This window comes from Ammospiza caudacuta, chromosome 3 (genome assembly GCF_027887145.1).
Source record: "Ammospiza caudacuta isolate bAmmCau1 chromosome 3, bAmmCau1.pri, whole genome shotgun sequence".
NCBI classification, from domain to species: domain Eukaryota; kingdom Metazoa; phylum Chordata; class Aves; order Passeriformes; family Passerellidae; genus Ammospiza; species Ammospiza caudacuta.
The window spans coordinates 15140164-15166250 of record NC_080595.1 but is presented as its reverse complement, the minus strand read 5'-3'; the positions used below and the strand labels follow the sequence as shown (position 1 = coordinate 15166250).

General features: G+C 46.4%; 1 protein-coding gene across 3 annotated transcripts; it reads right to left on the bottom strand.

Moving 5' to 3' along the window:
* Positions 1–20: 20 nt before the first annotated feature.
* Positions 21–20921, bottom strand: UGP2 (UDP-glucose pyrophosphorylase 2). 3 transcript variants are annotated; one of them, XM_058801067.1, is made up of 10 exons: positions 20858–20921; positions 14675–14802; positions 14039–14146; positions 6476–6661; positions 4955–5088; positions 4055–4352; positions 2893–3090; positions 2487–2729; positions 2026–2130; positions 21–1099 (listed from the first exon to the last, which is right to left on the bottom strand). In XM_058801067.1, exons 2-10 carry the CDS (start codon positions 14786–14788, stop codon positions 992–994), a joined length of 1494 nt encoding a protein of 497 aa, XP_058657050.1. In that variant the 5' UTR covers positions 14789–14802; positions 20858–20921; the 3' UTR covers positions 21–991. The 3 variants fall into 3 exon arrangements, with proteins under 3 accessions (XP_058657050.1, XP_058657051.1, XP_058657049.1); XM_058801068.1 differs by lacking the exon at positions 20858–20921 and adding an exon at positions 20628–20718; XM_058801066.1 differs by lacking the exon at positions 20858–20921 and adding an exon at positions 20283–20533.
* Positions 20922–26087: the final 5166 nt, after the last annotated feature.

Genomic DNA, 26087 nt, shown 5'->3' with positions numbered 1-26087 from the left:
ATAAAGCTCTAAAATCACAGTTGTTTTTAAAGACCAACTTCTTTAATGATATATACCAGTGTTATACTAAGCTTATAAAATAAAGTTGTCTGCATGTAAATACAAGAGAAACATTAAGAAATCAATAGTGATCAGGACAGGGATTTCAATTCCTGTACAAATTTAGAAACTCAAGAGAAGATAAATTAACATACATGGCTGTGACAATATGAACATAGGTGTAGTCAACGTGATCCATTTATTGAAAAAAGAGGGCAGATCAAGATATTGACAGGAGATCCAGTCTTAAATGGGATGTGAAAAAGCAAACACCACACGTGGCTACTGAGGCATTTTTCTCAAGTATTGGATTCTTTGGGCAAGTTTGGAACACGGATGATTCCCACTCTCACGATACGGAAATGGAGGTATTGACAGCCTTACCCCAGTACCTCGATGTACAACTGGGATAGGACATCCCACTTGTAGTTTGGGGGGGTTGAAGAGGGCTACAGCTTGTGAGCACATGAAATACAGGGTTTTAAGAGCCTGTTTAGCAGTAGTGAAACTTTTGGTTTTCAACTGTGCCTTCCTAAAATGTCACAGGAGTTGCCAACCATGTTGTCCCACCTGTATTGCTTCACAGCTTTATTTCTGCAGTTACAAGCAATTCAAAACTACTGAATGGTCGAGGGCGAGCCTCTGAACTTCTTATCAAAGAGGATCTGTCCATCTTCCCGCAAGACAAACAGTATTGCACTTCAAGGTTGTATTAACTGAGTTACAGAATCTCTTTAAGGACTGAAGCATTACTTATGCACATCCATGGCGCTTATGTGGCTGCTTAAAGATAAGCAAGAGAAATTAATTTTAAATTAATACTGCAGGGTACTGTGAAGATGACAAAGCATAGGCCCTCTGTGTACTTAGATTTCTAATGCTTAAAAGGTTCTTCCACGACAAAGCTGGTTGGGCACAGCAGCCCCAGCCCCGACCGTGCCCTCTCCTGGACTCAGTGGTCCAGGATCCGCAGGTTGCCAGATACGATTTTGTTCTCTAGTAGAGCTCCAGCTGGGATGTCAATCCTGTCACCATGGTTTGCAATGATGATGACTGTTCCCTAGGGAGACAGAAGAGGAAACAAGTTCAGAAATCTGTTACCTGTTGACGTGGAAGGGGGGCATAGGTTGTCTGGAGGAGCAATCAAGTGTCAGCTGTACCACAGTCAGAGCCTGAATGCATTTAGTTGTATTGTTTCTGCATGCACATTTGGGGGTCTTTTTTCCCCAGAACAAAGGTTTTAAGCATTACTGGAACCTCTTAATTACCGTGCTAGAGCCTATTGGCCTACAAGCTGAACTGGTAACTTAGTTGAAGACATGGTTGCTTTAAGGGCTCTTGTCTTGTCTGCTCGCTTTGAAGTGGAAAAATGTTTCCCCCACCCCGGGTGTGTTCCAGGAAGGCTCCTATTCCAGCTGAACAGCAAATATGGGGACAGAGGGACAGCTCAGAGCCCATAGCCTGAGCCTGTGCCAGGTGATGCAGCACCACCTTCCACCTCTGGCAGCTGCCAAACTGCCCTAGAGAACTGCAGGTGCTGCCAGGACTATCAAGATCCTAAGGAAGAATTTGAGAGAAACAAACTTGCTCAGCTCCAACATTTACTAATAAATCGAGAACCCCAAAGCACTGCAAAAGCCTGAAAAGGGGCAGTAAGGCCAGCCTGGGAAGGGAGTTGGGACTGAGCCAAAGGGCAGAGGTGGCAGCAGTGTTTGAACAGAGATGTGATGTCTGTGGTGCTTTCAAGGTTCATAAATAAACCTCCTCTCAGCCTGGGCCTGCATGGAGCAGCAGCTCTGGCAGTAACATCCTGCACCCCGTCACAAGGGTCACTGTCCAGCCATGGCCTCTTCCATCTTTGGGCCTGTTACCCAATTCCCAGGAGTGCTCCTATGGACTGTGTGTACAGGCACTGCCTCAGAATCAATTGCCAAGGAGCAGAGATCAGTCAGGTTTATTGCAGCAGCAACCCCACTGCACACTCACCTTTAGTGAAACATTCTTCCCAAATGTAACATCACCTGAAACCGTGAGATGATCCAGCTCCAGCATATCTGGAATACTTTCAAACCTCCGCAGGTAATCTTGAACCTTTTGGAAAGAGAAAATAAATAAACAGTAATAAAGTCATCTCTGGATTAAGACAAGCATGGGAGAAGCCTCTTGAGTACTCTTCAGGAACCTTCCCATAACCTACATCTGCATCAATATAAAAGTTGCTACTTTGTAATTGTGATTTCTTTTAGAAACAAGCATGAGAACAGTGGAACACAGAATGCACATGGAGCACCCAGCATGCACAGCCAGTATCTGAATTCTCAGAGTCTTCACAAAGGGCAAAAAAGGGAAGGCCCAGGTGGGCAGAGGTAGATAAAGCAAACCTCACTTTTCACTCAGCTATTGCTATGAGCTGTGTCTTTATTCAGAGCTGAGCACCAGGTGTTCACCTTTGTGAAGGAGCTTCCCAGTTTGACAAGAGGCACTGTTGGGAATTCGCGCTTCTCGCTCATGGTTAGAGACCCCGCGTTAAGGCTGTACAAATTGGACATCACGAGCAAGAGATCCGAGGTGGTCTTCACAGGCAGGAAACGACTACGAGGGACGTTTATCCCCAGAGAGTTCTCAAAACTCTTGATAGCAGCACCAACTGCGGTCTCCAGCTGGATAACGTTCAAGCCTCCATCCAGAGTCTGGAAGAGAAAACTCAAGTGAACACATGGAGCAGGTCCTGGCACTCAGAGCTGCAGCCCAACGCCCCCAGCCTGGCTCTGTGAGGCAGCAGTGCCTGTTACCCACCCAGAAACTAAAAGTTTGTTTGGGTCAGTGTTCTCTAAACCCTTGCCAGCTGATTACCTTTGGGTTAACAATGATCTCCATGTCAATGGCGTTCTTCTCTTGCAGCCTTTTAATTGCAGACAGAGCTATCCACAAATTGTTGGTGTTGAATATTTTGAACTTCGACACAGACTTGAATTCATCCACGTGTGCTTTAGGGACCTGAGCTATCTCCACCAGCCTCAGCTTGTTCTCGTACTGCGTCAGCGTGCCACCCTGCAAGGGGCAAGTGAGAGGGTTTAAGTCCTGTTCATCAGAAGCCAGAGAAATCTTCCCCTCAGCACAGGCACTGCTCTGTTGGCATTTGATGTTGAACCCCAGAGAAAACACACATCTTGTTTTTAGTAACCAGCTACCAGGTTACTAATTATAGAGCATGTTTAAAGTACAGTCAGGACTGCCCAACAATCATATTTCAGCACTCCAAAATCGTTCCTTCCTTTAACGAATGGTTGTTGAGAATATTTTGCAAATGCTGCTGTTGTCAAAAGTCACCCTCAGCAGTACTTTGTCAGATGATGGAGCAAAAGGTAAATTAAATCTAAGTATTCTTACAGTGCATTGCTGTGCTTTTATAGGGTTAAGTCAGAACTTCCCAAGTGAATACAGAGAAAATCCAAATCCTCATTCTCACATACAAAAGAAGAGAGGCAGAGCACAGTAGCAGGACAAATTACTGCAGGCTACAAGTATTTGATACATGCCATAAACCTCTGAGAAATGCCACTCCTGGACTTGGTACAAAGTCAGGGGCTAGGGCAGGAGCAGGTGGGCAGAGAGCTGTGCAATGCAGGGTTGGAAGTGGCTCAGGCAGTTTTCTGTGAGACACAACTGCTGCATCCCAGCCCTCAATGCTGTTTTCAAGCTTCTGCCCCCAGTGTATGTGACAGTTTGGAGAAGGTGCAGAGGTTGTGACCTGCACCCTGCACATCCCTCGTGCTTCCAGGCCAGCCCAGGCTGTCCTCATCTGCTGCTGCCCAGAGCACAGATCAAATCTGTTCCATGAATTACAACTTCCTAAACTTGCTGATTTTGTGCATCTCAAATTAGATGTGAGCTGATGTGTTAAATGGTGCCTAAAATAGCTATGAGGAGACTGGGTGCATGCCTGAATGCATGGATTCAGAGGAGGCTGGAGATGGCCACCAACACACTCAGACTCTCACCCATCTCCCTTTACCTTCACATCCGCCCGGGTTTTGTTTGTGACTTCCATGACAAATTCACAGCGTTTTCCATTGGGTGGGTTCATGAGGTGGTTAAGAATGTAAAGGTCCACAGTGGCACCCAAATTATCTATATTGGACACAAAAATATATTCCTTCCCCTCTGCAATGAGGTTGTCCAGCAGCCCAGAGTTGTAGAAGCTGGCGTAGATGTCTCCGTGGCCTGGAGGGTACCAGCACTCCGTGTTCTCGCCTGAGTAAGAGACATCCTTGGCTATTGGCAGCAGAGTTTCCTTGTTAATTCTGGGGTACCTGTGAGGACAATGGGTCTTGTTACATCCTCACCAGCATCAGAATAGCATCAAATAAAAATATTACAGTTAAGGTGCAGCTCCCTGGGCTTCTGGAGGTGTGCTTTTCCTGAGTATTCTGAACTGAAAGACCCTCCTACCTTCTGAGCTGTCACTGAGAAGCTACAGAATGCAATCTACTCAAGGATGTAAAAGCACAGTTCTCAGGCCACACTGCACACCAGCTTTCCTCTGACAGGCAGGCCCAGAGCATAACAAACACCCCTCTGACCCCAACAGATACCTGGACTAGAGTTTGTTCTCCATAAGGAGAACAATTCCAGAGCCCAAGGATACTAACAGCAAATTCAGGAACCAAGGGGCCAGCAGCCAGTACACCACTAATTGTACATTTCTTGGAAACTGGGGCCCACACACCCCCTCTCCCCAATTTTAATACATTGCCCTTGACTCTGCCCAACCCCTGATGTTTCAGTCTCAGCACAAGGCCCAAAAGAGACTGAACACAGGTACAGAAGACACCTCAAACTCAAATCCACCCCATCTGGACTATGGAGAAACAAACTGTTTTCTTCTACCCCAAGTGGAGAAGTCTTTTGATACCTGCTTTGATTAAAAGTATATATCTTCACACGGCTGTGACTGTATTTCTGCAGGATTTTCTTTGTGTCATCGTCTGTGTTGAAGGAATTCATGAGAACCAGAGGAACATCGGTGTTGTAGGATTTGTTTAAATGCTGAGATGGGAAATAAATGGTAAAGTCAGCATGTATTATTAGCTTTAACTCCTGATACCTGAGATTTTGGGAGAATGAAATTAGGTGAAACAGACTGGAAATAATGAATGCATGAGGAAAAAAAAGAGATGCACTTATGCTACAAAAAGAATAATCAATCAGGTAAAGGAAAATAAATCCTTGTTAGTTGTAAAGATAAGACCCACACTAATTAATGTATCTTTAATTAGTGAATTTTTGTTTTTAAACCTGCATTGAGGTCTAAAATTTGAAACCACAAAACCACAAAATGATCACTTTAATTGTTGACTACAAAAGGCACGTTTTCCATCGAATCATTGCAGTCTGTCAAGGTGACATTTCCACACTGTCTCTGCACAGGAAGCGCTTCCGCATTTTCTTAGCAGACAGAGATGGACAATTGTATCAAGAACACATTATAAATCAAATGTCACCATGTTAATTATTTGGGAATCTATAGCATGGAGCTGAAATACATAAGAGCATTTCCATGTGCACAACAAAGGCAAAAAAAAAAAAATCAGAGATCACAGCAGTTTCACTGAAAATAGAAGGGGCAGGTGGAAAAGAGAAAGACCCTTGAGTGAATTTTAAGCCTTGTGTATCAGCTCACCCTCCTGTGCTGGAGCATCTGGGGTCATTACACTTTGGTGGAGTCAGAGACTTCCACAGTGATGCTTTGGAGAAAGGGCTGCATGCGCTGGATGCAAATTTGAGTTTGTCATAGAACCATCTAACACACATGGGAGAGCCACTCCAAACAACATCACACTGAGGCAAAAACTGTTGGCACTCCAGAAACCAGGGAGCAGGCACACCCCACCTCCTACTCTAATAACTGTCTGTCTTCCTTATCCGCTCTAAAAGGAATATTCAGCATTAAAAACATAAGCCAAAACATCCTCTCCCAACACCAGCAGCTGTTATTTTCTTCTGCTCTTCTTTCTTCAGAGGAAAATGCCAACAATCTCTTCCAGTGCAAGAGTTTAAATGCATGAAGGAACTTGGAGCTGCTGTGAAAAGCTTTGTTCTAATGCACATAAAAAAATCCCTTTTTGAAAAGACAAACTTGCAGCTGGAGGAGTCTGGAACAAGCCCAGGAGTTATCCAGGCCAGACAAGCTCTGCAGTGTGACTGCTTGTGCTTCTGATCCCCCTGTCCAGGCTGCTGTGCACAGCCTGGGTCACACTTGTGCTAACACATTGAAGGGCACAGAGTTCAGTCGCTGACTGCACCGTCCCTCTCTGCTTCACCCAGCACCAGACCTCGTCTCCCTTCTCCTCTTTCTTTTGGCAAGCCCCCACTGGATCCCCCTTAACAAGCCATGCAGGAGCAGCTCAGTGTGTGCTGGCTGCTGCAGCGTTACCTCGATCTGCTGCACTGTCAGGTCCAGGAAGGTGTTCTCGTTCCGCACCCCAATGAGGCTCTTGGGGCCTTTGCAGCCCATGCTTGTGCCCAAGCCACCATTGAGCTTCACCACCACCAGCTTGTTCAAGACAGAAGCAATGTTATCAGGCAGGCCTCTGGCCTTGATCTTCTCATAGGGCTGGATCTGGGAAAACAAAAGAACAAAAAAAAAAAAAAAACAAAAAAAAAAAAAAAAAAAAAAAAAAAAACAAACCCAGCAGTCAGATATTTGGAAAGAAATTGATTTCTCTAAAAACTTTCAAAACTTACAATCTGGTGATAAAACCCACATTTATTCACATGCCTTATGACACTAAAGAACATCTGCAAAGTGAGTCTACAGTAACTGTTTTGTTATGATACAAATAACCTGGTTTGTTACTATAATGACCTCTTTTTCTCAAGAGGTTCTAAAGACTTTGTGACACCAGGCAGCATTCGCTTCATTCAGGTGAGAAGTCAGGCCAGTTATACCACTTGTCACAACCCTGTTCCTGCCCTGCAGAAGGGCAGGGGGTTTCCTTGGGGACCATCTAACTCACTGCCCCACGGGATGGCCCCTCTCCCCCTCCAGTCAGGCCACAATTTAAGAACCAGGCCCTACATGCAAGGCATGTAACTTTCCTTCCCTGAGCAGCTTAAACTCATAGATTATTTTTTTCCCCCTCTGAGGTTGTCAAAGGCAACATTCTTGGGAAAATGGGGAAATGTTGGTTCTTTAACTCAGTCTACACTGATTCTTATCCCAGCCACTACTCTGATACAATTCATTTCTCCTGACAGCATGATACAGAGTGGAAGAGAGTTCCCAGTTCTTATTCTGCTCTTTTCAGAATGTGTTCATCCAGCTCGTAACAGACCTTACAGGAAGTCTTCTACCTCATTGACAGCTGTTTCCTACAGGTTTAAGAACAGTCTGGGCTACATTTGGGGCTCATGATGGAGAGCAAAATTAGGCTCATAAGAACAGCGTGTCTCACATTAGGTACTGTTGCCCCTTTACTAAAAGCACCTAAGTCAAAGAAATAATGGTAACAATTCCACAGTAAGAATCATGCCAAAACTGTTAGACCAGAATCAATACAATTATCTTTTAGCCTGCCCTTTTAGGGATTTTCTTTTGAAGAAAAGCCTCGGTATTCCAGCGCTGTAGCATTCTAACTGCTAGAACATTATTTTAATTCTGATAAGGGGTGTGTAAGATCCACAGCTGGTTTCCAAGACCAAGTACATATAGAGTAGCTTTCAGAGCTGTGTTTGCTTTGGGCAAGGGCTGGGGTTCAAATGGAAATTCACGCTGCCCTGGAACAAGAGTCATGTTTCTCACTGGGATACGTGGGCGTAGAGAGGACGCCTTGAGCAATTCCAGCGTTCTGGGACACCCCAGGCAGCAGATCAGAGCAGATCCCCCACAGGAGGGAAATTCTGCCCATGGGATCTGGAAAGCCTAAAGGATGCACTGCAAGAGAAGATAACTCCACATGGAGGTGTCATGGCTGGGACAGAAACAGCACCACAATCACTGTCATTTCCTGAGGACACAGGCAGAAGCTTCCTGCAAACCGCCAAGAACTTCTCAGGAACAGAAGCACACAGAAAGTGGACTCTTGCTGTGCTTTTCTTTTGAAGAAAAGCCCTGGTGTTCCAGTGCTGTAGCATTCTAGCTGATAGACCATTATTTTAATTATGAGATTATGCTCAGGCTGAAGCACCCTGAAAAACTGCTCTTCTCATTAACAAGGAGATGATAAATCCTGGGTTTAATGTCTTGGAGGTGCCTCAGGAAGCTCAATGAACATGCTGCTACCAGCAGGACATAGAGACTTACACTCAGATTTACTGCTTCCCATCCCCTCCAAGGTCAGGAACACCCTGCATTGGACTTGTACATGGATTAAAAACATCTCATCTCGAGCTTTAGCTGGGTGGGATGTGACTCACATCCATGATGTTCTGACACTGTCTGAACATCCAAAAAAATTATCTCAACTTTCAAGTCTCACTATGTTCTTCTTGCATCACTCACAAAAAGCAGAAAGTCTGACACACAGTTCAGGGCCAGACTGCCTCAAAAATCATTTGCTTTTGCTAAAGTGCCAACTACGTTTTGATGCTTTCACTATCATGCCTGAAACCAGCTTTTGCAGGATGTTCAGAGTAGAATTCCTGAAGAAGGTAACAGTTCCATCAAGGACTCGGTTCACTGGATGTTTCACCAGTTACAACACAAAATTTATGACTCAGCCTCACTAAATGTTTCAGTTTCTTCTGGCACAGGCATTGGAAACATCAACTTGGCAATAAAGCCCTGGATCTTGAAGGGTCTTTAATTCAGAGAATAACAAATGTCAAAAAGTCAAGTTCCAGCAGGAACGTTGCAGCACCAGGACTGCTGGATGCCAGAGCTATCAATCCAGCAGTTCCAGCCATGTGCAGGCACTGATATGCACAAATACCTCATCACCTACAAGCCTATACACAACTGGAGAAGTGCTCCACAGCAATAAAAATCAATTCTTGCTCTAAGGGTTTGGAACTGTGTCCTTGACAAGTAAGTGCTGATGGGGAAATCTTCAGGAAGAGCCAGGGGCAGGAATGCCATGTCTTACAGATGCATGGCTGCAGTGTCACTTGCTTGAGACAGCCTGGCAGCCCTGGTTTGGGGCTGCTCTAAGATGACACATGCAGCTTCTTTTGTTTTTCAGCCAATGCCACAGAAGCGATTTCTTGGAACAGCCTGGATGAGGCAATGTTGGGAGTTTGACTAACAGATTCCAGCAGCCTACTCCTACTGCAAGGAGGCTTGCAAGAGTTTGTCAGAGACAGACAGAATGAGCATCAGGGCTGTCACCGTGGGCAGACCGGAAAGGAGGACGCCCCTATTAGTTAATGTGTACTTACAGCTTGAGGAAACATTTACTCAGCACCCAGGGACAGTTCTGGAAACAGCACCACATTAAGAGGTCTTTGCCCTCATGAGACCCCACCTGCAGTGCTGCACCCAGATATGGAGTCCTCAGCACAGGAAATCTGTGGACCTGTTAGAGCAGTGCAGAGGAGAGCCACAAAGGTGATCAGAGAGAGAGAGAGAAGAGCCCTCCTGTGAGATCAGGGTGGGGAGAGCTGGGGGTGGTCAGCCTGGGGAAGAGGAGCCTTTGGGAGGCCTTACAGCACCTAGAGGGGGCTTACAGAGGAAGAGAGACTCCTTACACAGGCTGATATAGACAGGAGAAGGGGAATAGTTTCCAACGACAAGGGTTGAGATTTATATCAGATCTTAGGAAGAAGTTCTTTAGTCTGAGGGTGGTAAAGCAGAGGAACAGCTCAGCCAGACAAGCTGTGGCTGCCCCATCTGCAGAGGTGTCCAAGGGCAAGTTCAATAGGGCTTGGAGCAGTCTGGTCTAGTGGAAGATGTCCCTGTGCAGGGAAGGGGGGTGGAACAAGACAATTTTTAAGATCCCTTCCAAACCATTCCACAATTCTATGAATCCTTAAAACTTGTTTCCAAAGTTCAAGATTAGGAAGATATTTAGCTTTTGAGTAAGGGCATAGCATTCATTCTTTTCCTTCATGATATAGCTCACTGAGGTGACAACCTGAGCTGCAGACAAGAATCCAACCTCTGGGGAAGAAAAAACAAAGGCTCTAATAGACAAGCTCCTTTCACACTCACATTGCTTCAGATGCTCTCTTTACATCCCAGATGAGGTTCTGCATTGCTGTTCTGAGGTTAACTTGATCACTGCAGTTCTCTCAGAGGCCTCCCAGCAGGACTTTGCTATTGCTTCCAATTCAAACAAACAGATGACTGTAATCTACATCGAGGGGATTAAGTTACACTTGCCATGTCCACATTCTTTACCTCCTCTCCCTGTTAACTGGCACTCTCAGTGAACTTTCTTCTCTGGAGACTGTAACAGTAATGGGTGCTAACTATGCGAGCTATCACTGTAAGCCTTTGGACATATGAAAGCAAAGCATCTGGAAGGAAAAAACAAGTCAGAGGTTTACTAATATAGTGTGAAATGGGTTCAATCTTCTGTTACTGTCATCAGTATAAGCTGTTACACTGAAAACATGGAGGTCAGGGGTGGAATCTCCCATTGCAGAGAAAAACAGGAATACTACAAAGCAATAATTTCTGTTTCAATTTACTGACAGGAGACTTTACTTGTCTTCAGGAAGAAGCAGAAGCTACATTCAGAGAACAAATACAATAGGTAACACACTAGATGGCCTATAGAAGTCTTATCAGAAATTCTGCTTCTGCACAGCACTCACAGCACTGTCCCTTGGCACTGGGCAAAAGCCTGGAACACTCTTCCCCACCCAAAGGACAAAGCCATATATCCAATAAACTATTCATGTGTGGCAGCAGCTCTCTGGCCACAGAGAGCAGGCACAGACTTCCCTAGGCATTGTCCTGGGGAGGGCTGTGAGATCAGAGCAAAGAATGAGAAACAATTCTTATCTCCACTTGCTGCACCTGTTGCTGTGCACATGTGAAATGTGTTGTGGAGATTGTCCACCAAAGGGGGATTTCTTAATTGGACACTGGATGGTGTTTGGATTGATTGACCAATGAGGTCAAAGCTGTATGGGACTGTCTGTAAAGGTTAGGAGCTTCTTACTACTTACAGTAGAAGATAGAACAATGAAACAATTGATCAGCCTTCTGCAATCATGGAGTCAATGCTAATTGTTACCCCTTTGGGGAGTCACACAACATTCATGAACTTTTTTAAGCTGCAAAATAAATTAAAAAGCAACAAACCCACACTTTGGCAGATGATTTGTGTGCCTGTTTACAGATACACATGTATGTCTGTGTGTTCATACACACAGAGGCACATAGATACCTCAACATATGTCTTTTGCTCTACTAGGGATCAGCTGAAGATTAGACTTGCCAGAATTCCCAGCAGCAAAGCAAGTCTCCAAAACAATCACAGGCAAATAAATACACACTGCAAAGAATTTGGTGCTTTCTAGGCCATGATCCTTGCAGTGTGAAATTGTCCAAGCAGCCAAGCATCCCACCACCTCATAAAACAAGGTCATCCCTACAGGCAATTATAAATCACTTGCAATTATAAAGGACTTGCAAGATTACCAGCAAACACTTCTTCCATACACCAATCCCTGTGCTGTTGTAACAAGAGCAGGAGCAGAATATGCTCTGAGGTTTTATGCAAAAAGGAAACTCAATTGGAACTGAAGCACTCAAACTAAATATGTGTTCACAGATGGATACCTGTCCCAAAGAACTCAGTACTGCAGCCCTTCAGAAGTTATCCCTCTTTAGCCCTCCTAAAAGCTCACACTGCTCTTACCCATACTAGCTAGACCAGTAATTCTGAAATTCTGGTCTTTATGAAATCAACTTTTATTTAATAATTCCATATTGCATACTCCTCAGTAAAGAACAATTTGGGAGAAGGTCCCTTGGAATGTGTCTTATGAGGAACCCTCTTCATTTTCCACAGCATGTCCCTAACATGACTGATGCATTAAAAAGGAGGGAGTGGATACAGCAGGGAGAGATAGAAATCATAAGGTCAGCAAAAAGGAGAAAGGAAAAAAACAAAGACATTTATCTTGCTCTCAGTTTTCATAAGCACTCAAACCCAGGTCCTGTCAGATCAGGAAGTCCAAGCATCCCTAGAGAAAGGGGTATTTACTATGAAGTGAAGAAGGCATGGAAGGAAGTTTGTTAGCAGATATTCTGCCCCAGCTCTCTTCTGTGGCACTTACCAACAAGCATGGTTATTTGATTTAGAGTTCATGCTAGGAAGCAAAATTTCACTTCCTGTCATGCACGCATGTCATCAGACCAGAAGTCACCTGATTTTGCAGGTCACTGATTTTGCAGAATTCTTACCTTTCACTCTCTCATCAAAAGCTATTTTGCTACCTAGCACAGGGACCCATTTGAGAATGAGCAGTACAGGCCATAAGGAAACAAGAGAGATACTCTTTCTAATTCTGCCATTCTCTACTCAGCCCTCTGTGACCTGAAGTTAGTTCTTTTTCAGCAGCTTGCCATGCCTGGGAATACCCCATACCTGGGAATATGCCCCCAGTCTATTTCAGAGCCTTGCCACAACCTCCAGTTTGACATCTGCTCCAGATGTCCTACCTGGGTACTTTCAGACCTTTACAGAACCTGTAAGTTTTTTCACTGAAGGTGTGCAAAACTTGAAAAATAGACAGCAGCTCTTCCTCTCCACAAAGCACCCATTCACTCACATCAAACTTCTGTAATTTAATCCCCTCTCTTGGCACAGGGAACAGTTTATTCCTTTGATTGTCCTAACTACCTTCTTACATATTTAAATGACCTATCATCACCCCAGAGTCTCAAGCCCCTCTACATGGAAAGAAATCCCCTTTTCTTCAGCCTTCCTTGTAAGTCATCTTATCTAGAACTCCAATTTCCCACCCTGGCCTCTTCATTAAGGGCAGGCTTCTCTCTCCAAAGCAACACTTCATTCACTGTTACAGTACAGAAAAGAGAGACATCACATGTTTTTGAAGTTAAAAGAAAACACTCAACCTTGGAAAAACCCTAGACTTGCTCTAAAACAGCATCATTCTTCAACGCTTTACAGAGCAGCCCTGCATCTGTTCTGGAAGTGACTGGACAGCCTGCCTTTCACGGGGAACAGAGCCTCGATTGAGGCACACAGAGAGCCTCAGAGAAACCACAGGCCTGGGAGCACACAGAGCTCCTGCAATATGCCAAGATCTCTAGGCTGGGAAAAGCAAGAATCCGCAGCACAACTACACCATTCGTTACACAAGAGTCAAAGGACAGCCTAAGGCCACTGATGAATCAGTAAAATGAGGTTAGGTTTAATAGGAAGTATTTATTTCAGTACTAAACAGTGCTGAAAAAATACACAGTGCTTTTTCAGCAGCAGCTCAAATTATAGGTTATAAGTTACAACAACATAGACAACATTAGAAAATCAGGCTCCAAAACCCCCTACAGTCAACTCCTTGTTCCAGATCCCTCACTTTTGCTGAGCTTCTGCAGGTTACAGAAGTTGCTAAATGAGCTCTATTACCCAGCCCACTTGCCATATGTCCCTTTCAAATTATTAAACATAAAAGATTGCTGGAAACAGTCTCATCTGAGATGTGCAACCCTCTTCTACAGGCAGGAGGGAAATGGGAACAACAAAGGTCCTCCCTACTTCCCCTCTAACACAGGTTTCCTCCAGAGAAGGCACCAAATGGTGAGGTGGCATCTGTCCCATTTTGCTCCTCTGCTCCCAGAACAGCTAACAAAATAATACCAAAGAACTTGACACATACGGTAAGCAGAACCTGATATTCAGGAAAACATACAGCATATGTCAACAAATAATTATTTCTCAGTTAGAACCCAAAGTGTTGTCCTACATGGTTTTATAGAACCACAGCAGACAGACCCATTCAATGGTGAATACATCATTTGCCTTAAGTAGCAATTATCAGTTTTATTTTCCTTACACACCGTCACTTAATCACAACTTACAGAATCTTCTGGAGGTCTCTGAATCTTCCCCCAGTCCACAGATGGTCCCTTTTCTTGTAGAAATCTATGAAATAGCTTCTTAAATCCTTCCAGGTCCTTTTTAGTGTGCTACAAAGAAGACATGCATTAGTTAATGCTGGCATTCAATGCACACCTACTCAATCACAGAAGCATTTCTACAAATTGATGTACAATCTATTCACGAGAGTAATTTCATGAGCACTCAAGTAGACGTGCTAAACTTGAGGTAAAATTCCAGAAGTTACCAAAAGCTCATTTTCACTAAAACTCAGAGTACAAAACCAGCTTGGATACACAACAAGTCTTTTGTCATTACAATTTGGCCCAACATTTAAGGTAACAGGTTTACCCTCCCTTTCTGTAATCCATTGAAGATTACACAGAACCTTTAATAACTAAAGATGATTAAACTCTTAATAACTCTGTCACCCAGTCTAGAGGGAACCGAAAGTCTCCTACTGACATTGTATCCTGGCTAGTCTTCCACACAGGATCAGAGCACATCCTAAAAATAAGGACCTGGAAATCTGTGATTTATCTCCTTTCTGAGATTTGCCTCAGTGTCCTGCATCCCATTTCTCATGCTCTGAGCAGCACCCACTCCATGCTCCTTACCTCTATCTCATTTGAGTGTGCGGTCGCAAGGATCTTATCAAGTTCTACTTTCATTGAATACTCCAGCTCCTGCCGAATGACTTCCTGAAACTGTGAGGAGCCAGCTTGAGACATTGCTTGGCTGAAATCTTGAATAAAAACAAAAGAAAATTATTAAAAAAAAAACCAACCCCAAACTAACTTATTTAGACTACAAACAGCCTTCAATTTTCTTTAAAAAGATTGATAAACTCAAAATTCAGTCGTGTTTTATCACTGTGCTAGCATTCCAGGAATCTAAAGTTTTTGTTCCTAGTTACTTGGGGAACAGATCTTAAACTGGGCCAAAGAATAATGACCCTTCTTTCAAAACTCAAAAGTACCCCAAAGAACCAATGGTCCATCTCCAGAAGTATCCAAAAAGCTGCAGCACTGCACTTTTTCACTAGAGAAGTCATATCCTACCACATCAACACACTTTATCAAGTAGAAGTGCGAAAAATAAGAATTTTCTTACTGAAAAGTTATGTAGAAGGTATCCCTCTGCTCCACAAGCAAATATAAACATAAGCTTTAATTATTTACACAGTGCACTTTCACAGGATCTTCTGTTTGTTCCAGTAAACATTCCCTTACTTTGTCATGAGTATTTTCACACTACAGCATGCATTTCAGTTTCTAAGCAACCTAGAAAATTGGGCTGTCTATCACTTCAGCATTTGTTTTGTTTTTCAGAGTGATAAACTCCACAAACATGAAAAAGACTAAATACACAAATATGCTTTAAAGTCCACCCTGCAGAAAGAACCGGCAGAGAACACGACTTTATTTTCCAGCAGAAAGCATTGGAAGTGAGTGTATTCTCAAAAGACATTCTGAGTATGTTCTCTAAAGACCTCAGTTAATTTAATTTCTGCCAAATCCCTTGAGTGATCACTTCCCTGTAGCACAGAGAGTGATGCATTGCCAAATATAGCTGGATTTTAGAAATACCCTGAATAGTAGTGCAAAAAAGGGACAGGAGGGAACTTCACAAGCGAACAGAGCAACACTGACAGAAAACATTGTTAGAAGAGGAACCTGCATTTAAAGTCTACTTATTGAGAACATGCATTAAAAGGCTCTTCTATTGAAAATGTCTAAGAAAACCAGAAATGGTTCATTTTAATGCAATTTTGATTTTATTTTATTTTTCTAAGCAAAGTATTGCACAGCCTCAGCCTCAGTGGCAGTATCTAATCCTTGCTTTGAAGCCCACAGAAGCCATTTTCCTGACTGCACTGTTTTGCAGGTAGGGGAGGGAGAGAAAAAAAAGACAGACAAGTGCTGCAGTGCACATAGTATGTGTGGTGCAACACGGGAAAACGCCAGCTCAAGATGAACAGTACACTGAACAATAGGTCCTTTTTTAAAATCCAATGCTTCATTTAGTAGTAAAAGCAGGTAAGAGTTGAAAGCCTGTTAGGCGTATCTTTCCGGGTCAAATGTGTGAAAACACAGGCAGCTCTCCACCAGGAAGCACTTTTTCCTACAGAAAAACAAGGAGGTCTGTACCAGCTCCATGCTTAGCACCAAACTGCTACAAGTACTCGCTGCATTTCCTCCCTTCGGGGTGATGCACACGGAAACAATTGCCAGGAGAAGCTTTCACATGTTTCCAATCCTCCCTGCAACATGTTACAATACACCACTTCTGCTACAACAACAACAACAACAGTGGCCATGTCCCGTTTCTGGCCGGCCTGTAACACATCTGAACCGCCCAGAGTGATGCCACACATCTCGTAAGGAACTCTGCAAATTCCGAGTCTCAGCAGAGACCTTCAGTCGTGCTCTGGAGCACACTGGGGCTGAGGGAGGCACAGCCAGCCTCCCTGGGCTGCCATGGAATAGGAAAAGATTGTTCTGCTCACATTAGCCAAAAGACTTATGTCTACCAGAAAAAAGCACTTGGAGACAAAGCAACATCACAAACAAATAGAGATAAAAAGGCATCATAAAAGTAAATATATGTCAATGTCCTGGTTTAGGGGTCTTTTTTTTTTTTCTGGAATATTCTATGTTCTTCACAAAGAGAATGAGCAAATGCTAAACACGTTTGATCACCAGCACCCTCACAGGAAAGCAAAGCAGACCTGTTGCTTTTCCCAATACCAGGCACCAGGCACGCTGAGCAGCAGCTGGATGGGACAGCTCTTACTGAACCCCAGCCTGCCAAAGCTGCCACTGCCATACCCTTCATCAGCAGCGAGGGATATTCAGGCTTTGCATTTAACGTTTATCAACTTCTGCGACCCCTCAGCCTCATCCAGAGCCAGGGCATCAGCACACAGCTGCTCAGGCAGAGCATTCCTAATGCTGTTAGTCCAATTATTATTATTGCAGGGAAAGAGAGAGGAAGGATATGGCTGGAGTCCATAAAAACACGTGCTTGCCTGGTGCAAGAAAAGCATCTAATCTGCATAGGTAAGAATGTGAATTCTGTAACTAAGAGAAGTGACAGCTCTTCTACTCTTAAGGTGCCACTGTGAGGCAAAGGCTTTGAGCATTTATCTTGGAAATAACCACCAGGACTTGGGCTGCCCTCTGTAAATGCTCCCCAAAGCAGTATTGGGGCATGATATGAGTGAACGTGGCTCTCGTTGTTCCTGCTGCCCCTCAGAGCTTTTGGGAAGGAGCTGGCATTCACACATCCCAGCCTACAGCTGGCAAAAGACAACTGCAGTCCTTCAACACAAACTGCAGCTGAATTTCACAGCCTGGGTGAAGGCTGATTTCCCTTCCCACCCAGCAGCAACAAGGAAGTTGAAAGGCCAGTGCAACTGCATATCTGAAAGCAATTCTTCCCTGCGGGTAACTAAAATTTCCTAAGGCCATAATGAAAAGTAGTTACTGTGCCTCTAACAATCAGATGGAGGCTGGGGTGCTGGATAACTGCAGGAAGAGATTTCCAAGGATACACGTGGCCATAAAATCCCAAATAATGTTAAAAGAAATGCCTCTTCCAAACTGTTTCGCAATCAATGCCTCATATTTCAGCCTAAGCCCACTTTTATGAAACCAGTGTTCTTGAACACTCATAAGACGTACAAAAAGGGTGGGATAAAGTAGTGGAAGACTCTTGGGGGACCTGCCCACACAGGAAATGAGCACAGACCAGAAGAGCATGACTAAATAGCTGAGACTTCGGAGAACACTGGGCTTTGCAAAAACAGCCACACAGGATAGCTCACATTAATGCCTTTGGTAGAAAGTGTTCCCCCAAGCAGCAGAGAGAGGACGGCACTTCAGTCAAGTTCATGGTGGTGTTTGATGCATGGAGAATATCACTCCAACCCTCCAGCCCCCACCCACTGTTATTTCTAGCAGGCTTTTGTGCTTTGCTCTCTGGCCCCTGCCCTCACAACACGAGCTACAGCACACAGAAGAGTACTGGCAGGTTTATGATGCCTAATTTTATAACTGACGTGTAAAAAAACAAATCATGGTATATCAGAGCAAGCAAATAGAAAGGAGGACTTTGTACCAGAAATAACACAAGAGGCAGATCTCTTGTTCTCCTGAACAAGAACAGAACAGTGGTCACATCTTACTGAGGGGCTTGCACATATTTCCTTTCTGCTGTCCTTCCTCTTATTCCACATTAAAGGCAGAGAAAAATGTTAAGATTGATTAATTTTGTTCATTAATCCACACAGAAGAGAACTTCACTGCCTTGGTACTACAAGGAGGCAGCACAGGAGGGAGTTGTGGGACAAGTCAAGCAAGAACCTCTCTCATGAAAAAGTAGGGAATCTCTTGGGCTGAGGGTTATGAGTTGTGATTACTTTTACAGCCCAAGTAAGTATACAGAAAGACCTACAGCAGAAAATTATTTAGGTCTCCATGGAGCCACAGTAATCCATAAAAACCAAAAAGGGTGGCCCGTAAGTTACAACACTCAGCTAAACTTTAAATGCTCTACCCTTGAACTCGGTGCTCAGGGTACAGAGTGAATGCCTTAACTTCCAACGATTCCGCTTAAAGTTCAAGGCAATTTTTATCTCTGGCAGGGATAAAAGTCTGTCTCTTTAAATACCCACACTATAATGTGCAATGCTAACAAACACTACTTTGAGTTTTAGAACTGAACATACCCACTCAGACTCTACAAACATTTTCCTACTACCAGAGGCAAAATTTGCCAACACATGCAGGACTGAAGCATACGTGAAGTGAAACCTTTATGCCCTGACTCTTCTTGACAGATGAGCACATTTGCCTGAGCTAACTCAGAAATTTGCAACCTGGGAAGCTGCTCTGCCAGCTGCACACACCAAGAATTTAGGTGTTACAGTCAGACACAGCTGAATTTCCCAGTTTAGCAGATGATCCACACGCTAAAAATATCATTTGACATGACAACATGTTTTAGTACTATTGGCCTGACCAAAGAGTATCTAAACAGTGGATGGTTTAGGTTTTTTTTTTTTTAAGGCTTCCAGTATTGTCAAATCTCTGGTAATATTTTAAAAACCAATTACGATCATTACATAGGTTTCTACAGCTTTCTGTTCCAGAAATAACAGCACTTCTCTGCAAGATGGCCACCTTCAGCAGTAGTCTGAGATAAGCCAATTCTATTTTAAAAGAACATTTAGCAATATATTTTCCTAATCAACTTCACAAGGGCTTATCTTGGTAACTTTCAGAGTGGCCGGTTGAGCAACGTGCCGGCAGCACTTTCCTCCTGCAGCTGCCTGCTTTCTGCCCAGGTGTCACAGGGCATTTCCAGACAGGTGATGCCTCCACACAGCCAGCATTGCCCAGCCCCGGACACCCACTCTGGGACGGACACTGATTTCCCAGAGCCTGCCAAGGCCCTCAGTTGCCTGCAACACCCAAGTCTGTATAGCAAACGACCTGCTCGTGTTCCTTCTGCAGGCAGCATGCCATTTGTTGATTGGCCTGCGTGGATTTATATTAAGGAACCCTATAGGCACGTATTTCATTACAAAAAAAAAAAGCACACCCGCACCACGAGGAATATAGGAAAACAGGGGAAGAAAACTGCAACGGCAATGCACCAAAGTAATTTTTCTTCCCAAAATGACCTCTTGCGGGCTGGTTCCCTGTTTCACAGGGAATCCGAAACTCAGACCACGTACACACAAACACTCACACATGCGGAGAGGAGTAAAGGAGAGCGCCGGAGCCTACCGGGATAAAAAAACGCCAAAAACACACTCAATCCTCAGGGGAAAAAAAAAAAAAAAAAAAAAAGGAAACGAAAGAAAAAAGAGAAAAAAAAGCAAAGACGTTCAGCCTCGGCATGCATCCTCCCACAACTTTGCCAGACAGCTCAGCGGACAGGGGCGATTTGTGCTGGCGAGGTCCCGCAGGATCCCCCAGCCCCTGGCCGCGCACAGCCCCGGGCGCAGCCCCGCCGCCCGGTCCCGCCGTGCGCCCGCACAGCCGAACCGAGCCGAGCCGGGCCGGGTCACGGATCACGGGCAGGGCTCCGGGGCAGCCCGAGCACATCGCAGCGCGGCGGCTGCCGCCGAGGCAGCGGGAGCGCCGACCCAAAACACAGCGCAGCCCCGCGTACGCACGGCGGAGGGGCCGGGAAAAACACGGCGCGTCAGCTTACCTTTCAGGAGAGCCGACATTTTCGCGCTTTAATAAATAAACAAGCACTTGGGTCAACGCGGAGCGCCTCGCTCGGGGGTTCCGCCCCGCGAAGGGCCGGAGCGCGGCTGCCGCCCCTGCGGAGGCTGCGGCGGGAGAGGCGGCGACCCCGGCCTCGCTGGGAGCTCCCTCCCTGCCGCCCGCCCGCCGCGCTGCCCCTCCGCCGAGCAGTCCCTCCCGGGCCGGCGGGCGGGCGGCGAACCTCGAGCAATTTAAATTTCATCAATGGAAGAGGCGGACCCGCCGCGCCCCGGGTTTCGCCACCCCCGACCCTCCCCTCCCCTCCCCGCCGGGCCGGGCCGCCCACCTCCCCGGGGAGCTCCCGCGCGGCTCCTCCCCGCTCCGGGACGCGATGGGACGGGACAGGCCGGGCCAGGCCGGGCCGGCGCGGCCGCCCCGCGCTCCGCCCGCCCCGCGCGGCCGCCAGGCCGGGGGCGGCCCCGCCCCGCCTCACCGCCGCCCCGGGCCGGGCCGCGCCGCGGGGCCCCTTCCCCCGCCCGGGCCGGGCGGTGCCGGCGGCGGCCGCGCCGAACCCACCTCGTCCTGCGGCACCGCGGGCGGGGGGCGGGGACCCGCCTGCCGCGCGCGCCCCCGCCCACCCCTCCCCCCGCGGCGGGGGCGGGGCCGGCGCCCATCCCGGCGGGCCCCTCGCGCGCCGCCGCAGCCGCCGCCGGAAGTGGGCGGGGCCCGGGAACCGCCCCCTGGCCCGGAGCGGCGGCCGCGGGAAGCGGGGCGGGAGCGGCGGCCGGGGGGACGTGGGGCCAGCGGAGCGGCCGGGGCACGGCCCCGCTGGAACGGGGGCTCGGGGACGGCCTCCTCGCCCCACCGCGCCTGGCAGGCGGCTGTAGCCCGGCGGGACTCGGCCGCCTCTTCTCCTCCTGCCGCTGTCCGCCTGCGAGAGGGCATGGCCTCGAGCCGCGCCACAGGAGGCTCAGGCTGGCCAGCAAGAGGAGTTTCTGCACAGACTGGGTGGTTCGACATTGGAATGCGCTGCCCGGGGAGGCGGTGCAGTCACCGTCCCTGGAGGTGGCACTCGGTGCCGCGGTCTGACTGACCCAGTGCGCGGTCATAGGTTGGACTCGGTGATCCAGAGGTCTTTCCCAACCTGACTGATTCTATGATTCTGTTAAGTATTCCTGATTTGGGGAGTGTACGTGAGTTAAAGCATCTCCACCCATCGCTTTCCACCCCGGGTTCATGGCCACATTCGGGTCTGGGGAGGTGCCGGGGCCCTGGGAAGCATGCAGGTGCCAGAGGCCAAGCCTCAGCTCGGCTGTGATTTCTCTCTTTGTCAGCTATTTTCCCTATTTTTTCCTGCAGACACTTCCCGGCAGTGCTGGGGCTTCCCTGTCCACTGTGGTGACGCCAATTGTGGTACATACCACAGTGACCCTGCCTGCCGTAAATACCCCCCAGCTCCCTGCAGGTAAATCACCACCCTAGTTTTTACTTTCTCTTTTGTTTTTAAATCAGCTCTATATGGCCTTGCAACACATGCTTGTATATAAATCACGTGTAATGCATCACTGAATCCCTACACCCGCACAGAGTCAAACTGCAGGCCAGTCAAACAGTCCGTGCCCCGTTGCCATGAGGAGAGGGCTGTGGGAATTGGCAGGGTGCTGCTGAATTCCATTCTCAAGAGATGGATGGGTGCAGCCTTGCCTGAGATGGGCAGGGCGGTTTTCATCTTCATCCCTCCTGGCTGAAGCTCCCTGTAAGTTCTCTGGGATAAACCAGGTAACCACTGGGATGAGCCAGTCCATTTGGGGGTGGGATGGCTCCCCTCTGCATCTGCCTGTTCTTTGGCTTTTAAGAAAACCAAAAATGCAAAATGCTGTGAATTTTGCATCCCAGTCCACTGGACCTGGGAGGTTCCCTTTTTTTTGTACCACCAAACAGTACAGGGCTCACTGCCTGCTGCCTTCTTGACATCAGGGAAGATGCTCCTCTTTATGTCCTGGATTTACCAGGAAAAAAGTCCTGGATTCACTCCAGAACTTCAGCAAAATCCTGATCCTTTTCTCTAAACATTGATGGGAGTTATCTTAAATGCAAGATCAGCCCCACTCTTGTCCTTCCACTGTTAATGAAAATACTTTAATTTAAACCTGCCTCTCTCTTCCTACAGCTCAGCTCTGCTATGATGTCACATGCAACACCTGCAAGCCAAACACAACCTAGGTAATCTCTGGATAGGACTGGGTCAACTTTTGTACAGCTGTTCTTTGAAAGGATAATTTCAGGCATGACTTTCAGGGTAATAAGCAGAGATAACTTTTTATCTGCCAGCAATAAAATGAATTCCAGTATCCTGTCTCACTGCAGTGGAACCAGGGGAAACTCCCTCCTTCACTGCATTTTATGGAAGGAAGGGAACAGGCAAGACTGAGCACCGGTTTTGTCAGTCAGTGTCACTGAGGAGGTAACCAGAACCAATCTGTCTAAAACCAGCAAAGTTTGGTGAAGCTCTTGAGCTGGATTAAACTCAGGAGGGGTTTATCTCACAGCACACAGGCAAGCTGCTCATGCAACACCAGCCAGGGATGCACAGAGAGCAGTGTCCTGGCAGCCCATCCACCTGCACCAACATCTTGGGTTAAGAGGACATGGGAAGCCCAAAGAGAGGTCTAAATGCCCCAAATGACAAAGAACCTTTTGCTCCCCCGGTGCCTGATGTCACCATCTCAGCCAGGGGTTCAGCATCTTCCAGGAACCCAGGGCTGCATCACAAAGGAACAGCAGGACAGAGGCACCGAACCCAAAGCATTGTCTGGATTTATGTCTCATAAATAAACTGCCTCATAAATATGCCTTGTAAATAAAATAAATACAGTAGTAGTGATTTCTTTTGGTCTCATCAACTGAGAAGTTTACACCAGTGCAAGACGCTGCCAAAAGTACTGGTCTTGTCCCCTGCCTTACTCCAGCCCTTCTCCCCATCCCAGTCTTGGCTCAGCACTGGCAGTTTTTGGCTGGGAGAGGTGGCTTTTGGATGGGCTCATTCCTGGCTTGCAGGTGGGTGGTGACAAGGGGAGGTGGAAAAGCCCTTCTGAAGACCCAGCATCACCCTTTCATCTCACTCATTTATTTATTTCTTCCTTAGCTCTCCTTACTAAGTTTCCCACTGAGGACATTTATTTTCCCTCTCTCCTTTGTTTTTCAGCCACTTCATTTATTGCCAATGAACTGACTTGTTTGAGCTGAGAAGGATCAACAGATAAAAGAAATCTGTGTATTTGTGGGGGAAAGACAGGGCAAATGCCAAGGAAATATGGCTGGGAGGCAGCTGGAAAGCCAAGGTGTGACAGGGAAGAATAGAAAAATCTTTGTTGTTGTTGTTGTCCAAAAAATATAAATGGTAACACAGCTGCTTTATGGCCATTTCTTTCTAAATTATATATATTTAATAGTAATATATGCTACAAATAGAGATGTATGTAAAATATACAAATTACATAATACAAATACACGATATATAATATTGCAACATGTATATATGCAATAATAAATATATATGTAGTGATATGCATATAAGTAGTAATATGTAGATGTGATTTCTATATCTTATGTGTATTATACAGATATGATATATTTTTTCTATTATATAAATATATATTTACAACTTTATCTACAATATAAACTCAGGAATTTATATTATATATGTATAATTCCAGGTGCATCCAGGCATCCAGCAAAGTAGACATGATACACACACAGATCCCCGAGGATATGTGTGTGTGTATAATATATTTATTACTTAAAGGTTTATATATATTTTATCTATATACATTTATATTACGGATGTATGTATTTGCATAGTCTATAAAACCTGTGTAATATATATATTTATATGTTGTAATTTTTCTTTTCATTTTTTCTTTTTTCAATCTGAGTTTTGGCGGCAAAGGGCAGTGAGTGACTGGCAGCAGAGCAGTAAAAGGCCCCCCCGGGCCCTTGGGTGGGGCACACGGGGCACGGCTGCACCTGAGCCCTTCCTGCTCCTCTTTGTCCAGCGAGTGCTGGGATGTGCCCGACACATTCCCGGCTGCACCTGAGCCCTTCCTGCTCCTCTTTGTCCAGCGAGTGCTGGGATGTGCCCGACACATTCCCGGCTGCACCTGAGCCCTTCCTGCTCCTCTTTGTCCAGCGAGTGCTGGGATGTGCCCGACACATTCCCGGCTGCACCTGAGCCCTTCCTGCTCCTGTTTGTCCAGTGAGTGCTGGGATGTGCCCGACACATTCCCGGCTGCACCTGAGCCCTTCCTGCTCCTGTTTGTCCAGCGAGTGCTGGGATGTGCCCGACACATTCCCGGCTGCACCTGAGCCCTTCCTGCTCCTGTTTGTCCAGCGAGTGCTGGGATGTGCCCGACACATTCCTGCTGCTCCGGAGCTCTGTTTCCTGACCAACACCCATTTGCAGTATTTCCCAAGCAAGCGAGGCTTATCACCATTGCTCTCACTCCCTCTTCCCCTTCCAGTTATCCCTGCGGGCTGGGGAGCAGCCGAGTTCAGGCAATCCATGCTCGGGCATCGGCCGGGCAGGACGTGAAGCATTGACGAGTTTAATAGCACCAAACAGATAAAAGGTTTCAAAGTGCATCATTAAAAAATATCCCTGTGGCACCGGTCTGTGATACCCCAGGGCTTCAACATGAGGTGCAGAAACTGTGACTGCCTTCTGAAATCCTTCCCAATTGTTTAAAAAATTATAAAAATCCACATTTCATTTCATTTTAGTTTAGTTTAGGAAACAGGGTTCTCCCTGCCCATGCTGTGCTCACACAGCCATTGTTCAACTCCACATGGTTCAATGCTGGAACAAAATAAAATATTAAATTAAATCAAAATAAGAGAATATTTTTAATGCTATGTCTTTGTCTCTTTTCCACGCTTAAAGCAAGGACACACAGCACACCTTTGGGGCAACAGCTGAAAGCCACTGAATCACAAAAGCCTGGTTGCACCTAAAAATGTCCTGTTAACAGCCTCAGCAGGGACTATCTACAGGTTTTGGGTGCTCCCCCTTGGAGCAGCAGCACTCCTGAGTAGTAACTTATCCAAAGAGGAGCAGAACAGAGGCTGCAAGGGCAGGGTCTCCTGGTTTGGAGGGAGTTCGGTGGCGCTGGGAATGGCTGGAGCTGCTCAGGCCTCACAAGGGAATGGGGATTATTTCACCCACAGATAGGCTTGACAAAAGGTCTGGAATAATACAGGATCTATTTTTACCTCCCTTCTTGCAGGAATTTTGTGGCGGCTGGCGCCTGGAGGGACGCAGGAACGCAAACCGTGCTGAGGGGCTGGGAGGGGGTTTGGGAACAACGCAACCCTCTTTGCTCTGAGGTGCTGGGGGGAGACAGCCCGAGGGAAAGGCAGGGATCCTATAGGTCCTGTCCTGCCAGCTGCTTCTCTGCATGTTGGAAGTCTTCCTACTGGTTTTTCACAGAAAACAAAACCCTTCTGACAAGCCCTTATGACGAATGACAGATGAGTCTTGTCCTTATCGCCACCCGGTTGTCACCCCTTCACATTTGCCCCTGGACCTATTCCCACCGCTATAATTAACGGCAAATCAGGTGTCAGCTTGCTCTGTTGGACACAGCCGTGGAAATTCTTGGCACAGCGCTCTTCCTTTCGGGGCTGGAAGCCAAGTGCTGGAGACATGGGAGAAAAATGGCTCATTACGCCTGCAGCGGGGTGAGAGCCTTCCCCTTCCTCCTCTGCACACCCAGGGCTGGACACAGGACCTAGTTCAGACCCAGTGACC

Coding starts and splice junctions, on each gene's coding strand:
- UGP2 (XM_058801066.1), bottom strand. Junction 14,147..14,674: donor CACACTCAAATGAGATAGAG/GTAAGGAGCATG, acceptor TCTTCTTTGTAG/CACACTAAAAAGGACCTGGA. Junction 1,100..2,025: donor GGAAGAATGTTTCACTAAAG/GTGAGTGTGCAG, acceptor CTGTCTCCCTAG/GGAACAGTCATCATCATTGC.